Genomic DNA, 18,718 nt, shown 5'->3' on the forward strand with positions numbered 1-18,718 from the left:
TGATTGGCTGGTGGGCATTGTGAATGTATGTTCACATTGCATCTTATTCTTTTATTAGTATAGATGTATGTATATTTATTGATTTCAGGGAGGAAGGAAGAGAGGTAGAGAAATAGAAGCATTAATGATGAGAGAGAATTATTGATTGGCTGCCTCCTGTATGTCCCCTACTGGGGGATCAAGCCTGCAACCCAGGCATGTGCCCTTGGTCGGAATTGAACCTGGGACCCTTTAGTCTGCAGGCTGAAGCTTTGTCCACTGAGACAAACCAGCTAGGGCTCCATTTTTAATTTTTTGAGGTAACTTTATACTCCTTTCCACAGTGGCTGTACTAATCTGTATTTCCACTGATGAGGGTATCCTTTTGTCACATCCTTGTTGTTTATTGATTTATTGATGGTAGCCATTTTAACAGATGTGAGGTGATAACTCACTGTGGTTTTAATTTCTTTAATGATTAGTGACATTGCACATCTTTTCATTTGTCTGTTGGCCATTTGTATGTCTTCTTTGGAGAAGTGTCTATTCAGGTCCTTTGCCAATTTTTAAATTGGATTATTTATTTTGGTGTTGAATTGTATATTCTTTATAAATTTTGTATATTAACCCCTTATCAGATGTATCATTGGGGAATATGTTCTCCCATTCAGTAGTTTCTCTTTTTATTCTGTTGTTTGATTTTCTCTTCTGTGCAAAAACTTTTTAGTTTGATGTAGTTCCATTTATTTATTGATTATTTTGTTTCCCTTGCCTGAGGAAATACAAAAGGAAAAAAATATTGCTAAGAGAGGTACCTAGGATTTTACTGCCTATGTTTTCTTCAAGGATTTTTATGGTTTCAAGTCTAACATTTAAGTCTATAATCTATTTTGAGTTTTTTCCTGTGTGTGGTGTCAGTTGGTGGTCTAGTTTCCTTTTATTTGGCATGTGTCCAATTTTTCTAGCACCATTGATTAAATATATTATCTTTAGTCCATCGTGTGTTTTCACCTTCTTGTCAAATATTAATTGACCATGAAGCCATGGATTCATTTCTGGGCTCAACATTCTATTCCGTTTATCTATATCTCTGGTTTTATGCCAGTATCATGCTGATTTATTACCATGGTTTTTGTAGCATAGTTTGATTACAGCTAGTGTGATTCCTTCTATTTTGTTTTTCTTTCTCAATATTGCTGTAGCTATTTGGGGTCTTTTGTTGTTTTATATATATTTTTAGAATATTTGTTCTAGTTCTGTGAAATAACAACATTGATAAATTGATATTAATTGCACTGAATATATACATTGCTTTGGGTTGTATGGACATTTTAGTTATGTTATTTCTTCCTATCCATGAACCTGGTATATTCTTCCACTTATTTGTATTTTCTTTAATTTCTGCCCAGAGCCACATACCCCAGATTTTTCTTATGGGACTGTATCAATAGTTGGCTTAGCCCTCTCTCTGCCAGAGTCCAGAGTTAAGTAACTGTGAATGGAATTCTGTGTTTTGGCCCTTTAAGAATGCACCCGTGTCTCTAGAAGACTCCTTTCTGGCCAAGGCAGATAGAAACCCCACTGATTTTCACAGCCAGATGTTATGTGAGTGCCTCTTCCTGGCTCTGGTGCTCTGAGCTAGGGAACCCAGCTTTTTAGGAGAACCCCTGCAGCTGAGATATCCCTCCACGCTGTTACCCACCACTTGTGCGAGTGGGGCCAGCCCTTTTTACATCTCTGCCCTTCCTACTAGTCTTGTGTCTTCTTCTGTAAAACCTTGGTTATAAGACTTGTCTTCAGGCTAGTCTTCAGTTGGTTATTCAGAATGGTTGTTCTATAATTTACCAGTAATTTCACTTTGGTCCTCGGAGGAAGTTAGTGTAGCATTCTACCTATTCCACCACCACCTTGGATCTCCCTAATTAATTCTTTATTTTATTCCCTAAGATAGTTCTTTTCTACCTCTTTACCTCTTCTCAGGTGCTTTAATAATTCTACTTTCTTCACTCTCAGCCAGTGATTTTGCTACATACTTATAGAAAGAAAAAAACAAGATGCAACCAGAAAGAAGCACTTCCTTTCTGTTCACCAGTTGCACTATCCTGCTGAACCTCTATTCATGTGTCCCACCTTCCCTCTGTCTCTTTGCTCTTATATAAAGGCTGATAATATGCAATTAACCTTTCTTGTTTGGATCTTTCTCTCTAGCTTACAACTACCTTCCCTTGTCTTCCAGCTTACACCTCATTTCATTGCCCTGTTTACAGCCAAACTTCTTGAAAAGAGTTCCTGTCTCCATTTCCTTTTCCCCATTCTCTCTACAACCTATTTGATTTCATTACTATCACCCTTGTGACTCATGATCAGTATTTGCCAGAGCCAATGCTCTAGTCTCACTCAACTTCTCAGCAGTATTTATGCCATGGAAAAATCATTCTCATTATACTTTTCTCTCTTCTTTTCATTATACTACTTTCACCTTGTGTTCCTGCTACCTCTTTGCTTCTACCTTTCTCCTCTTTGCTGGCCCCAGTTTTTTTGTTTTGTTTTGTTTTTGTGGGTTTGTTTTTTTTCTTCAGATCTCTTAAACCCTAGCTAAATTCTAGTCCTCTTCTATCTAATTCTCTCTAGCTGTTGTTATCTAACCATAATTCAAAACCCAGTTCTTAAAGGATCACACATTCATATCTGTAGTTAGACTACTTCCCTGCTCTCTAAACATATAATATATCCAAGTACCAATTTAATATCTCCAAGTGTTCATAAAACACATTTTAGACCATAAGTTCTTGTCTAGCAGCTCTTCAAAATACACATAGAATATCTAGAGATGATTGAAAAGGAATAAGTGTCTATTCTATATACTAATTTGTCTAGGTTTATTTAGCAGGTTGGGAAAAACTATGTGGTCCTTGGCAGCTTATGAACAATATACAGCAGGTTCTCAAATAACATTGTTTAATTCCATGTCATTTTGTTATAGTGTTAATGAGATACTCTAGGAATCTTAATTCTTATTTATATCAATTAGCTTATAGTAAAAATTGGTTTCATTATATATCCTTTTGCTGAAAGTCACTATTGACATTGTTAAGTGAGGACTTACTGTAGTATAATTTATCAGAGTCTAATTTAATAATTTCCACTATAAATTCCCATGTTTGGGGATTTCCAATTATTTAATTGATAATTGTTTTAAAAACTGTTATGTCAATTCATTCCTCATTTTAGAATTGTGTATATGTCTCTCTATTCATATCAATTACATATCTCATACCATTCTGTAGATGGGATGAAAAGAGAAGTGTTAATTTGTCTTAACTCCAAACATCAAATATTATATAGATTGTAATTATTATTGCTAATGTTATTATATTAAACTAGAGGCCTGTTGCAGGAAGATTCCTGCAATAGGACTTCCTGCTGCGGTTGCCGCCCCAACTGCTCCCCTGCTCCTACCTTCTCTGCCACCACCTGCTGCCCACCTGCTGCCCTCCCTTCTCCCCCACCCCACTTGCTTGCTTCTCCACAGCTACACCCTTTCTGCAGCACTTGGCTTCTTCTTCTTTTTTTTTAAATTTATTTTAATATATTTTATTGATTTTGTACAGAGAGGAAGGGAGAGAGATAGAGAGTTAGAAACATCAATGAGAGAGAGTCATCAATCAGCTGCCTCTTGCACACCCTCTACTAGGGATGTGCCCGCAACCAAAGTACATGCCCTTGACCGGAATCGAACCTGGGACCCTTCAGTCCCCAAGCTGATGCTCTATCCATTGAGCCAAACCGGTTTTGGCAGCACTTGGCTTCTTTCTACATTGTCTTCAGTCTTCTCTCTGGCCTGGATATGCAAATTAACCACCATCTTGGTTTGGGTTAATTTGCATACTTGCCCTGATTGGTTGGTGGGTGTGGCTTGTGGATGTAGCGAAGGTACAGTCAATTTGCATGTTTGTTTCTCTTTTATTAGGTAGGATTTGTTGCATTTTTAATTAACAAAGTCAAGTGCTGATTTATTCCCTATGGGCTCACAAGATGCCTGCCATTTTTAGTGTCATAAAGCTCTTTCTCCTATACTTAGCTAGATAAGCACTATGTATCTTAAATAGGCAATGCATACCTAGTTTTCAGCCTCCATGAATGAATGAATGACAAATGAATGAATGAATAAATAGATAAATAAGTGCTAAAGGGTACAAAGGTGATGTATCAAGCTATCTGCTGACTGACAACTTGCCAACAATCATAGTCTTTGCTTGAATGAGCCAGTTGACAGTTTATATCTTTTTCTACTACTACTTGTAAGACTTTAAACAATAAAATTAAATTAAAAAACAAAACAAAAACAAAAGATCTGAGCATGTGACTTTTCTCCTGCTTCCTTAATTCTCTAACGACATCAGCAGATCAACCATCCCTGTTGTATTGTGTGTTCCTTATAACACAAGAGGAAGAAAACAGCGAGCAGGGAAGATTGTGCATCTGTAGGGCTCACATTTAGATTCCAATTAATGGGGCAACAGAAAGTTTTTGCAAGGTTGATGCAATCTGAAAAGAGTTTTCTGTCAATAGAAAGGTCTTCTGTTTCTCCTTTGTCCTTTTATTGCCCATGTTTATTTTGGGTTTAGTAAAGATCAAATGACTAAGAAACCTTCTGGGAAGGGAAAAGGGGAACCTGATTTTTCTTCATTGTTTCTGATGCCTAATTATTATCTATTGAAATAGTTTCTCTCCAGGCTGGGTGGCTCAGTTGGTTTGTTTTGTCGCATACACTGAACCTTTGAGTTTGATCCTGGTTTGGGTGTGGGAGGCAACCAATTGATGTTTCTCATTTTGATGTCTCTGTCTCTGTCTCTCTCTTTCTCTCTCTCTCTTTCTCTCTCCCTCCCTCTCTTGCTAAAATCAATAGACTCATCCTCTGGTGAGGATTAAAAAAGAAAGAAAATAGTTTCTGCTATAAGAATCTGAGAGGAGGGTTCGTTTATCCTGTGTCTGTGCGCGTGCACGCATATGCGTGTGTGTTTTGCCTCCTTTAAATGGCCTTTTGATCATATATTTGTTTTTTAGTTCTCATGAGCCATTGTGGTAGATTTTCTTCTCATGACCTCTATCCCAAGATTTCTTTTCATCTAACGATTCTCATTCCATCCTGCAGAGTGGTTTTCTACTCTGCATTTCATTCTAGCCTTACCACCCAAAACTGAGAACTTAGACATGTCATTATCACCCTTGAGAGATTCACTTTTCTCGTTTGTAATGTGAGACAGTTTGGTTAGGAATTTTCTAAGATCCCTATCAACTCTGATATTTTCTCTCTTCTGAACTCTTTTTCATATGAAAGATTCCAACCTTTGATTGGGGCATGTCCCAGGCATTATTTAGATGCTCACAGGAAGCGCATATATCTGCCACTCTCCCTAAGTGCTGAAGTCCAATGATTCAGATATTCACCTCTGCCATTGTCAGAGCTGATTAAAGAACTGGGAACCAGTTGATGTCCTCTGGTCCCGAGTTAGTCTGAGAGGCTTATGAGTACCCTAAGGGATTGCTGGAGTGCTAAAAAGTTTGAAAATTTGTTGAGCTTTGTGCCTATCACTTTAACTTCCCGTGTTTAGATTTTCTCATGTATAGCAAGAAGGAAGGGATTAGACCAGAGGTTCTATACCTGGCAGCACATGAGGAATTATAAAATTTTAGATTACTTAAGGTCCCCTTAAGACCAATTATATCAGTCCTATTGGTTGGGGGTAGAGTGTCTATATTTTTTTAAAGTGTTTCAGGTCATTCTAATGTGTATCTGGATTTGGGAATCACTAGATTAGATGGCCTCTAAGACTCATTTTAGTTCTGATTTCTGAGTCATGGCAAGGGATCAGCAAATGTATTCCTACTAAGGGTCAGATATTAACTATTTTCAGTTCTATGGGCTATATGGTCTCTAGTCAACTTTCCAACTCTGCCTTTGTAGGGCAAAGCAAATGTGCACAAATGGGTAGAGCTTGTTTGGCCATTGAGCCACAGTTTTGCTGACTTCTGATCTATGGCATAGAATTTACTTCAGAATTGATGGACCATCAGCAAATCATTTTTATCCTAGATATTGACCAATGATAGATAGATAATAGATAGATTGATAGATAGATAGATAGATAGATAGATAGATAGATAGATATAAATTATCTATAAGACATAAATGATGATGTTTAATTGACAGAGTTTGGGGAAGCCACAATATTTCAAAGTTCAGGTGCTTAGAAAAGTCTGTTATTTATTGAAATAGGAAAAACCTGGACAAAATATTTTAAAATCTGCTTCTTGAGTTTTTCTTTGAAATATTTTTAGTGGATATCACAGACATCCAATTGCATTCACCAAGCAATTGTTGATGGCTTGTCATGTGCTTAAAAAACAAAAAGAAAACAAAGCACAAGGCAGAGTGTAAGTAATCTCCAATTTGAATAATAGATTTAACGAATGATGTCAGACAAAAGGGTGAATCTGAATCTTCCATGATTTCTAAAACTCTTAATTAATGAAAATAAGCATCAGCATACTTTGATGCCTCCATGTTCACTTAGAACAAGTATTTTGTCCTTAGTTGTAATGGATTTTCTTTCTCTTATGTCAAAAACAATCTCTGTAACTTCTTGCAGAAAGTGACACTTGCCCTGTGTTTTGCCACAGGTTAGACTACATAAATCATTTGTGAGATAGTAAGGGATAATCATTTACTAAGGGTTAGTTTATAGTATACTATAAGTAACTCACTTATGCTGTTAATGTTAATAATTTATAGCAATATGGTACAGGCTTTTTACTCTAGGAGCACAAGTGATAAACACAGAAAACTAGACTAGAGTCTCAAGAATGTATTTTGAGCAGAGCCTTTTTTCATGATAAGCATTATCTCTGAAGTCTGTGTGCATGGCCTAAAGATTATGCCAATGACTCAAACAGGGTTTCAGGTGTGTTACCAGTGCTAAAAAGCAGTTACTTGGGACCTACCCAGAGAAGCTAAGATTTAAAATACTTTAATACCTACTTTAGGTACTTCACATTCTAAAAATTTATCTTGTAAAATGTGTGATGTTTTTCACATCATGTAAGTTTTCCAGATGCTTCTCTTCACATTTACTTCTGGGCAATCTTCCTATAATAGCCAGTTATGAAATATCTTTGCAATATTGTGAGCCAGATATGAGAATTATAAAATAAATTTTCTATTGTCATGGCTTTTGGATGCCTGGGTTTCTAAACAACCAAAGGATAAAAGGAACTAGAATATTTTTTGTGAGGGAGAGAAATGTGGCTTCATGACCTATTCTAGAAAAGATCTTTAAACCTTCTCTCCTCTTTATCAATAAAAAGTGAAAAGAAAAATGAGGAATTATTTTCTTTTTCCACTTTGACATGTTCCTTATAAAGCAAGTCTGAGGTGAGAGGCTAAGGCTATCTTTTTTGTTAAAACTATCACACTCCCCATAGACTATTCTCCTGTGCTTAGATTAGTAACTTTATTTATTTTTAAATATATATATATATATATATATATATATATATATATATATTTTTTTTTTTTTTTTTTTTTTTTTTTTTTTTTTACAGAGAGGAAGAGAGAGGGTTAGAGAGTTAGAAACATCAATCAGTTGCTTCTTGCACACCCCCTACTGGGGATGTGCCTGCAACCAAGGTACATGCCCTTGACCAGAATCCTCGGACCTTTCAGTCCGCAGGCCAGTGCTCTATCCACTGAGCCAAATAGGTTTCAGCTAGATTAGTAACTTTAAATGTTACTATAAAGGTAATGAGACTCAGTTTTAAAGATTGACATAGGTTACTTTTTGGAGCATAGTAAATCTGAATAATGGAACCCCAAATTTTAAGCAGGCGATTCTCAAGCAAAAATCCCACCTTGTTTCAGCTAACCTCCAATTTTATAAAAATCTGTATAGATAATGTCAAGTTTTCTTTTTCACAAGAAGAAAATATTCAATGGCTTGCAGCTCATTTTTGCTTCATCATTTACTTTTCATAATCTAAATGCTCCCACCTAAACTGGGGATGGCTGCAGTGTGACTGCTGTCAGTGGGCCAGGCAGAACTGCCCTTCATTCCTCCGCTGGCAACGCATAGGAAGCAGCATCTTAAGATTGGGGGTTTTCCAGTTGGCAGTCACTCTTGGTAATTGTCAAATCTGCATTTCCATCTAACTCCATCTGCACAATGAATGGCACAGCCATTTTTACATGTCACCTGAAAATGTTTAGTAGCCATTCTGAATTAGAAAAAGGATTAAGTTAGGTTTAAAAGCTCAGTGGAAACAAATAAATGATACTAAAAATAGTTTGGTGTGTTGCAACTTCCTTCTAGCAAAGTATATTTTCAGGCTGAGAAGCTCAGAGGTACAATTGCAGCCTGGATTACCTATTTAACTACTCACCACGCTGACATTCTCCCTACAGACTGCTTTCCACATGTGAGGTGGAACAATGGATTCTTTTATTACTAATAAAAAAGTTGTAAGCTCTGCATTAAATGGGGAAAATACAAGGGATGCTTTGAATAATGTTATTGTCATAGGCACAGTAGGTTTAACACGAAGCCCCTGAAACATGAGCTATAGGTCCTCTCACTTCAAAAGCCCTATACTTAATTATACATGCACTAGAGGCCTGGTGCATGAAATTCGTGCATGGGGGGGGGTGTCCCTCAGCGTACCCTGCACCCTCTCCAATCTGGAACCCCTCAAGGGATGTCCGACTGCCCCTTTAGTACTGATCCTACCTGAGGCACGGAAGACCTCAAGGGATCAGAGGATTAGAATTCTTTGGCTTCCCTTCAGCACTTCTCAGGAAATACAGGGAAACCAGTGCTCTGCCACCTGTGTCTAGGCATGCCAAGCAATCATATCCACTCCCTGCTCCCATGCCATGCCATGCCATGCCATGCCAGGCACTGGGAGCTGCTCCAAAGCATGCTATGTCCTGGGTTCCACCTAGGAATTGAGACACAGGGCTCCTATTTTCTAAAACTGTCTCATCTACTTGAGGATGAAACCAGAGTTGGGTTGCAGATCAGGACCTGTTCTGAGAGGAACTGGCATCTCAGCCCTCTTGTTTGCCCTCATTCATGAGTCAGATTGTAGAGTGAGAAGAGGAGCCATCTCTCTTCACAAAAGTCCATCTGTGGCAATCGTTTCTGTACAAATAGTGCACTGTGAGTTCTTCAGGCTCTGGCTTCGGAAACTTAAACGCCAATATTCATGTGGCTTTAAATTTTCAAGCTACCAATCTCTGACTCCCAAAGCTAGCTTTTAATATATATATATATAATTATTGAGTTTTTATAGAGAGAAAGAGAGAGGGATAGTTAGAAACACCGATGAGAGATGAACATCGATCAGCTGCCTCTTGCACACCCCCTACTGGGAATGTGCCTGCAACCAAGGTACATGGCCTTGACTGTAATCAAATCTGGGACTTTTCAGTCCCCAGGCCAATGCTCTATCCACTGAGCCAAATTGATTTAGGCCCAAAGCTAATTTTTGAAACTTGAAAACTGGAATTGATTTTCTGCTCTTGTTCTGATGTGGCTTCTCCTCCAAGAGGCACTGAAAGTGGAATGTGCACAGTGGAGAGCCCGTGAAGTGAAAGGCACTAGTTAGTCTTTAATAATACTATCTGGCCACATTATCCATTCAGTAGGGGCTTTTCAGGGGTTGCAAGATGACTGTAATGCAGGTGTCCGCCTTTGTCACCTTTCCTTCCCGTAGAACATGCTAACCCATGAATGAATGTCTGCTCCTGTGCTGTGGATGAGTGCTCATAGTTAAGATGAACTTGTTCTTTTTCAGGTCAGGGTAACCAGGTCATGTTGTGGGCAACTATCAGTCTGTCCTGGGGTCACTTTCAGCACCTAGACTGTATGAAAGATGAGAATTTGAAATTTTCACTTTCTAAATTTGATAGGTGTGTCCTACTTGCCACATTAGGCATTAATAGTTGTGAATCCACCCTCAACATGAGCTTCACTAATGGAGAATGTAATTTTGTGAGCACAAACACAGATCCCTCCCAATACACACACACAAACAAACAAACAAAATTACATACTGAATTCAGTGCTGCCAAAATAGTGGTTTTGGATATCATTTTCTAATAACAGTGCACATAATTTTTAGTAGTTTAGATAGCAAGCCTTAAATGTTTTATTGATTGTTTGGAAGTATTAAAATGAAGGATTTTTTTGTTATATAGTGTTTTTCTTGGACATTCTAAAGCACTTAACAAAGATAAGTGTGGAATTCTTCATAGCCCTGGTATGGAGAAATGGCAACAGTTTCAACTATATTTTATAAAATTAAGCTAGGTTTCTGCATTTCCCTCAATTTCTCATTTCAAAAGAGTGATGTTATTCTTATGCAGGATAAATAAGATACTTGAAATGTATTTGAGCTATTTTTCCTGCAGTTCCATTTCAGTAGTAGTTATAATTATAATTTATCTTCCAGACTTTAAATAGACTAGCAGCATTCTGTGAAAACTAATAAGAGTGAAATGCAAGAGTATATTTTAGTTCAAAGTTAATAAAAAATAACTGAATCGGGATTTAACAGCCCCTGAAATTCACCCATAATTTGAAATTTTAAAATATTACATGTGCGAGCAATATGATTACTAGTATATGCTTTTGACATCCCGTCGAGTTATTTATGATGGATGTGGGCTTTGGATACATTTCACTTCCATTAACAGTGTGTCTGGCTTAAAAGGGTTCTCTTCTTGAATCTTAAACAATTGTTGAAGGTAATTCCAAAATGAAAGAAACTGAAGCACAGATTTTCTAGATAAAAGAAAGAACTTCATGAACAGCAGGCTTGATCAACGGCATGTGGAAACAGGCAGTACCATTAGATGTGCTAAACTGGATTTTTTCATGCTCCATTGAGGATTAGCGTCTAAATTCCTCAGCTTCATCTACCAGTCATCCCATACTTAAGATAATTTCCCCCAGATAATTTTGACGATGAAAAATAGAAGTACTAGAAGCAAATACTACAAATGTATTTCTTCCCACCCATTATTTTTTGTCAAAAATATCATTTCTAATAAGCTAAGCCTTAACTATAAATGAAATAATACGTTAACATTGTAAAGTAGAAGGACAAATTCTTGACTGAATAAAGCCAGAATCAACAATTAGTTTTAAGGCAAGAAAAGCAGTAAATTTCTGCTAGTAAGACCTGGGAAGGGCTGAGTCACATTTATTTTATATATCATTATTATATTCCATGTTGTTATTTTCATTTCAGATGTGATCTGTATTTTAAAAATTATATTTCTGCCCTAGCTGGTTTGGCTCGGTGGATAGAGCATTGGACTGCTGACTGGAAGGTCCCAGGTTCAGTTCCTGTCAAGGGCACATGCTTGGGTTGCAGGCTTGATCCCCAGTAGGGGGCATGCAGGAGGCAGCCCAATCAATGATACTCTTTCATCAATGATGTTTCTATCTCTCCCTCAGCTTTCCTCTCTGAAATCAATAAAAATATATTTTAAACAATTATATTACAAATTCCCATAAATCATAAGTACTCATAGTTGAACTTTTATTTCTATGTACATTAAATATATACATTATTAAATGTTATATCAATAAGTTTATAAAGCAGACATATATTTCATTTCAAGCACAACCATTAGACACACAGGCTCAGCAATGGAAATTAATGTTTAAAATGATTAAAATATAATTAGCTACAGATGTATGCCAATGACTTAAGTTTTTTGAAGCCTTTTGTGAGGTTGAACTGACATATAGAATTGTGGAGAGTTATTAAGGCACTTCAAGAGAAAGGAAAGACCATCCATGCTATCAATAATTTTGAGGTGTGGAACATTTTATTATAATATACCAGTTGTACAACCTTGTGCAGTGCAAATAGTAGAAAATAGTTTTCTCTTTGACATTATCTGTTCTCTTGAGTATAGTTTGACTATTTATTTGTGACTTGCATACCTAAGAATTAAGTAATCAGGAAAATAAACAGGTCTAGCCAAAGTGCATTTATATAGGTCCTAGTTAAATCTCTTTGATTAAGCTTGTAATTCTATTCAATTATTTCCTATGAGTTCATTGTAAAACCTTCTGACAATCACGTGTTGACTAGCTAGTGTTACACCCTACAAGATATTTTTCAGGAAACATCAAACTAGTTATAACATTGCCTGCAGCTCTAAAACAAATAAAAATAAAATATTGTGATTTTCATTTCAGATGCGATCCGTGAGCCGAGTCTTTAAGTTTATAGACATGCAAACAGAAGAAAGTATATCCACCAAATCAAGAAAACTATCCAAGGATGGACAACTCTCAAAAGTGATGATTATTGAGAATCAGCATGCAAAGAAAGATGGCATCTGGCCCTCAGGGGGCCAAATGATTGTCAAAGACCTCACAGCAAAATACATAGACAGTGGGAATGCCATCTTAGAGAACATTTCCTTCTCCATAAGTCCTGGCCAGAGGGTGAGATTTCAACATTGCTTACTTTTCTAGACCTGGATTCAGTAAGTTAATCTCAGTAGCCTAGAATGACATGTTTGAATTCATTTGCAGCATTATTATTATAGACTAGGATCCATATTGAACACACATATTTCAAGTTGTTGTTATATGGAACCATTAATTTTTCCATATGAAATTTAGTTTGCAGAGTCCTGCATCTAACCTACATAATATTGTAGGTTAATTTAAATATGATTCCACTTGCAGAATATCTAATTGATTAGTAGGTTACTCAGTGAAGAAGTCATTAGAGCAAAATTATAACATTTTAGATTTTGCATCTTGAGACTATCTTCCATTTTCTGTGAGAGAAATATCTTGTTATTGACCCTATCTAATGTCTTAAATTTTATCTAATTTAATTTACACTCTGTCAAAAAAGTACTATTTTTTTTTCTATGCTTTTTCCTGTTTGTTTAGTTTGAGTTTTTGTCAAGGTATAAATCAATGTTCCCCCAGTAATTTACTAAGCAAATTTTATTATTTAATAAGCAAAAATAACCATGCATTATTTTTGAAACATTCCTTATGGATCCCAGCACTGAGTTGAACACATAGAAAGTACTCAAATATTTTGACTCTGGAATTGATTCTTGGAGAAGGAGATGGTTATTTCTTTCTATATTTCATGTTCTATAAATGTGATTTAATATTGTCTTCAAATCTCATATTCTGGGTCACTCCATAAATCTATGCAGGAGTATTATATTGTTTTGATTGTTGCTTAAAAAAAAAACTGAGAAAATACACGAAAGCCATGTCTTATGAAAGCTGAACTTAAAAACTTCATGTCTTTGTGATTAATTTCAAATAGAAATTTTTTAAAATTATTGAGATAATGGTCAGGAAAGTTTATTAGACCACTCTCACTATCACTAGCTAGGAGAAGACTGTTTTCACTTGCTATTTGCCATATGTTTAGGAATATTTGATAGTTTAATCCACTGGATAAAGTTTAGTTTTAAAAGAATATAGAATGAGCAAAAAGTCCCTGAATACCATTCTAAATGGCTTAAAATAGCACACTGGAAAATTTGACTCATCTTATTAATCTTATAGTTAAGATAAATAAATTCACATACTACTAAAATTAGCCTATTATATATATATATATATATATATATATATATATATATATATATATACATATAATATATATATATATATTTTTAAATATATATATGTTTTTATTGATTTCAGAGAGAGGGAAGGAGACTGAAGGGGAGATAGAAAATCAGTGATGAGAGAGAATCATCAATCGGCTGCATTCCCCCTGACCGGGAATTGAACTGTGACCTCCTAGTTTATGCTGGTTGATGCTCAACCACTGAACCACACTGGCTGGGCTATTATATTTCTTTGTATTATAAATAATGAGTTTCTTCTTTTTTGATAGAAAACAATTTTAAATAGTCATAAATGGGAAGACTTTAGCTTTTTAGGTTTAATTTACCCCTGATTTTAGAATGAGGTAGTTTATGGCTATTTGTTTTATATCACAGCCCTCATGACATCTCTGAGATTTTTTACCTTTTTGCTTCATTATTGATCTCTAAGAAATGTTAAAGTTATGCTTTGGAACTATGTAAAATTAACTATTCCTCTTCACTCCTCCCTCACATTGAGAAAATCATAATTATTTACTCACTTTTGCTTAATACAATGGGGAGTGCAATCGGCAGCTCAGTGTCCCTGGAGTCACCAGGATGGCTGCCCTGAGGACTGTCATCAAGTTATAAACAACAGCAACAAATAGTTTTCTATAAACCAGGGTGGGGAGCTGTGGTGAATGATCTGCTCTTCTTCCTCTTGACACCCTCCCTTCATTTACCTTTCCCAGTGCTCCCTTGCCCATTCAATGAAATTCAGCCAACTTCTAGTAGTGACAGAATGTGCGGCGTCCTCATTTCCATACACAGCTTCCCTGATGTGAGAGTAGTAATTGGAGATGCTGTACAATGAGCAAGAAATAATATGCCCAGGCATTTCATTTTCTCTAAACCTATACATATATAGTAAACAGGCTATGTGTGTTCCATCACTATTTTTTTGCAAGCTGTTGTCTAAATGCTATGTGGGAATTAAAACGTTCTCACACAAGGCTATACATTTTGCCATCCAAACGGGAAACCATTGTTTACTGGGTGCTTATCATGCCCTTTGCTTAAGTGATAAAATTCTGATGAACATTAATTCATTTAATACGGTCAAGTAAGCTGTGTGTCTAAGCAGAACATTCAGAGCCTACAATACTTTGGGTGCTTTGTGTTTCATTACTCTTTTTTTTTTTTTTAGTTAAATTTTCTATTGTTGAAATTATTGCAGATGTCTCCCATTTGTCCCTTCTTTGCCAACTTCCGTTAAGCCCCCTTCCTCTTGGCCCTCACCACACTGTTGGCAACCCAACTCCTCATAGTAAAGACTAGTTTCCTCTTAACACTGACGTGATTGTTGTTCTTGTAGTAAACCTGCAGGTTGTTCCTTTAGCACAGTGTCAGAGGAACGAACCAAAAAATTGCCTTTGTGGGTGGGCACTAACATGGAGTCACGGCAGCTGGAAATAACTATCAGTTTTGGTTTTTATGGTTTCACATTGATGTTTACCTATATTTAAGCTCCGTTAGAGATTTCAAAGGATCAGACCACCAAGCCTCAGTGCATTTGACTGGAAAACTACTGAGAAAAAAATAAAACCATTGTAAATCAATGAAATTTTATTAATTCTTTGTAATTTTTGTCTGCACTGTGCCAAAACTGCAGGAGAAAATGTGGGGGGGGGGGGACCCAAATATTATCCCATCCCAAATCCAGATATTTTGGAAGGCTGATGTGAAGTCTATAGCTATTAAGATTGTTGATATTTTTAAAAAGTCTTTTAACATGTGCATGTTGATTTTTTTGTTTTTATTTATTTCTATTATCTTTTAAAATTTCAAAAAATATTGAAATCACTATTTTGAAGTCAGATAAGAAACAGAAAAATGGCAGACTGCAATATTTTTCTCTTTTAAAATAAGTGTGCATTTAGCATCCTACTGATTAGTTTCCAGATGGATGTGTGTCTGTGTGTGTGTGTGTGTGTGTGTGTGTGTGTGTGTGTGTGTATTTGAACCTTATATTCTGGCATGCATAGTGATAATGTGAAATAAATGCTATCAAAGTAAATTTTATTTAAACAAGATAGGAGCTGCACTAAAAAAGTTAAACTCTAAAGAGTTTATTTTCACGATCTATGCAAATCTCTAAGAAAAGAATAAAAATGAATTTTACTCCAATGAAGGTGGGAAAGGTAAATTTTGAACCAACCTGACATACCTGGGACACAGCCCGGATGCTATGTGGGCTCTTCCCCTCTCTGTTGCTCTGGGGTGAGGGTTCCTGCATGAGGCTGAGACTCCTTGCTCCTGGAGGGAGGGGGTTTTGCAGCTGAGAAATTTCTCCAGCTTCTTAACCACTGCACCTGGTGTGGGGTTTTGCCCTTTGCTGTTTCCGCCCTTCTCCCAGTCTCTATGTGGCTTTGCTGTGAATCCTTGGTTATAATGTTCAGTTCAGCTAGCCTTCGGTTGGTTATTCAGGTTGCTCTGTAATTTAGCTGTAAATCCGGTTTGGCCCTGGGAACAGGGAAGTGTAGCTTTCATCTACTCTGCAGGCATCTTGGAACCTAAATTTTATTTTCAATGCATGAGAAATGTAGCAAATATTTTACAACTTTTACTTTAAAAAACCTATTTTTTTCAACCTCAAGTTGTATTTATTTTTTTGTTTTTGACTTTTTTTTCTTCTAAATTTTAATATTCAAATCACCTTTCCCCAACTAGAATGTCTCTTCCTTTTTTCCTTTTCTTTTTTCTCTCAAAGTGCAGGCTGGGATTTTAATTTGGAGCCAGTTATTTCATGATAAACCTATACTTATCAAAATGCCTCAGATAGTATAGTGTATATATCACAGTACTAGACAGTCCTCTAATTACATAAATATTTAATAGTACTTCAAGATCAATTCTTTTGGATGAGCTTACCTGACTTCTCCATTAGAAATCACTTCACAATACTGAGTTTCCTGAAACAAAACAATATGAAGGATTCAAAGCATAACAGCATAAGAACCTAAATGCTTATTTAATTTGTGAAGCACATGGCATCTACCTTTAGTTTTATTTATTTTTAAAATATATTTTTATTGATTTCAAAGAAAAAAAGAGAGGGAGAGAGAGAGAGAAAAATCAATGATGAGGGAAAAATCACTGATAGGCTGTCTCCTGCACACTCCCTACTGGGGATCAAGCCCACAACCCTGGTTATGTGCCTTTGACCAGAGTCGAAACTGGGGACCCTTCAGGCTGCAAACCAATACTCTATCCACTGAGCCAAACCAGTTAGGGCAACATGGCATCTGTCTTTATGAAAATTGGCATGAACCCCGGTCGGTGCGGCTCGGTTGGTTGAGCGTCTTCCTATGCACCAAAAGGTCATTGATTGGATTCCCAGTCAGGGCACATGCCTAGATTGTGGATTCAGTCCCAATTTAGGTGTGCATGGTTGGCAACTGATTGATGTTTCTCTCTTACATCGATGTTTCTCTCTCCCCCTTTCCCTCCTTATTTCTAAAAATCAATAAAAACATATATATTTTTAATTGGTATGAAATAGTAGCTGAATCATTCAGTAGCTTATAATACAGAATTTATGAGGAGCATATTCTCAAGACCTTATTATATTAAGAAGTATGTGTTATTAATAAACAGATATGTCAACATATAAGGGGTACAGTTAGTATCATGTTTGGGATCTAAATTTTATTTGATTTGCATCTTGATTTCTGGAGAGCACCAGGAGATGAAAAATAATTACAGCAGGTTTCAATCTGTTACAATATTAAAATGGTGACTTAGTTACTCTGAAAAGAAGGTATTGAGCCTGTGCTATTCATGGTACAATGTGCTTACAACTAGCACCAAACCTAACACTGTTTAACTCTCCACATAATAGTTTGATTTATCTTGATCCAAAATTCTCAGAGAGGAGGAGCATTGAAGTTACTAGAAAACATTGACTTGAAACTAGGATAGATCGTAAAAGCTTGTTTGTGGGAAGTACTCTGGCTTATTCAACAGATCACGGAGAAGCCTGACAAAACAAATCCCGGAAAAGAATTAGTAAGTGCCAATTATATAAACAACAAGAAGACTTCGTTAGTTACAAACCAGTAAGATTCCTTGGTGTTGAATGAAAAACAAGTCAAACATACTGTAATACAAGCTGTTGAATAATATAAGGAAGCCAGAGCAAAAGCTAAATATTTTAAAGCTAAACAAAAGGTTAATAAATGGCCTATGAATCTAGTCTCATCCCAACATAAAAACTGAGTTCTCTAAAAATCAGTATTTGCTTTTTAGAAAGGAGACATCATTTATCCTACTTATTAGAACCCAGACCAATGATTTGGGGCCTGGACCTCACGGCTTTTTTATAAAAAAATTTTTATATTACCTTAGAGGAAATTACTTCCTCCTATTGAATTTTCCTTCTCTCTATACCTCACCTATATTATATACAATATATCATGGGGCATATCCAGATTGCTTATACAAATCTTTACGCTTGTGTTCAAATAATCATGACATATGATGAATAGGTTTGTACAGGGGCTGATTCAAATATAAAAGCTGCATATGGAATTTCACAAGATTTTTAAATTGAGCATTGATCTAGAAATTGACCAAATTAATAAAATCCACTTGTTTGTTAGATCAACTAAGTTTATTCATTCATCTACCTTTCCCTCCCTCCATCTCTACATCCCTTTCTTCTACCCTTCTTTCTATCCATCCATTCATATATACATACATACATATATTTATCCTTCTATCTGCCTGTCCTTCAGTCAATCCAAACAAGTATTTATTGATCACTTTATGTGGGCCAACCATTTGCCAGGTGCTGAGAATTCAAGGGGATACAAGATAGACTGCTGTGCCTTTGAAGAATTTATATTCTTGGAGTTAACACAAGCAATAATCAAAGAATAAATAAAATAATTCATACAACTAATCACAATTGCTGATTGTGATTAGTTGTATGAAGAACCTCAAAGAACTGTTGTGTATAACATTTGGTTTATCTGACTTTCTCAGTTATCTCAGAGAACATACATTTTTTTTAATTTTAAATTTTTG

The 18,718-nt window shown here is 36.1% G+C and overlaps 1 protein-coding gene across 11 annotated transcripts in view; it reads left to right on the forward strand.

Annotated features, from left to right (window-relative positions):
• Positions 1–18,718, forward strand: part of CFTR (CF transmembrane conductance regulator) — a 177,809-nt gene that overhangs the window by 122,923 nt on the left and 36,168 nt on the right. For 10 of the 11 annotated variants that reach the window (XR_004985842.2, XM_045576269.1, XM_045576260.1 and 7 more), the window contains one exon: positions 12,252–12,503. The exons of the other annotated variant lie outside the window; for it this stretch is intronic. Coding sequence is in view for 9 of the 10 variants with exons in the window: in XM_045576269.1 (XP_045432225.1) it covers positions 12,252–12,503 (252 nt within the window). In the remaining variant the exon portion in view is untranslated. The remainder of the gene's footprint in view (positions 1–12,251; positions 12,504–18,718) is intronic. 11 annotated transcript variants of the gene reach the window in all.

The sequence above is a fragment of the Pipistrellus kuhlii genome, unplaced genomic scaffold (genome assembly GCF_014108245.1).
Source record: "Pipistrellus kuhlii isolate mPipKuh1 unplaced genomic scaffold, mPipKuh1.p scaffold_m20_p_10, whole genome shotgun sequence".
Classification (NCBI taxonomy): Eukaryota; Metazoa; Chordata; class Mammalia; order Chiroptera; family Vespertilionidae; genus Pipistrellus; species Pipistrellus kuhlii.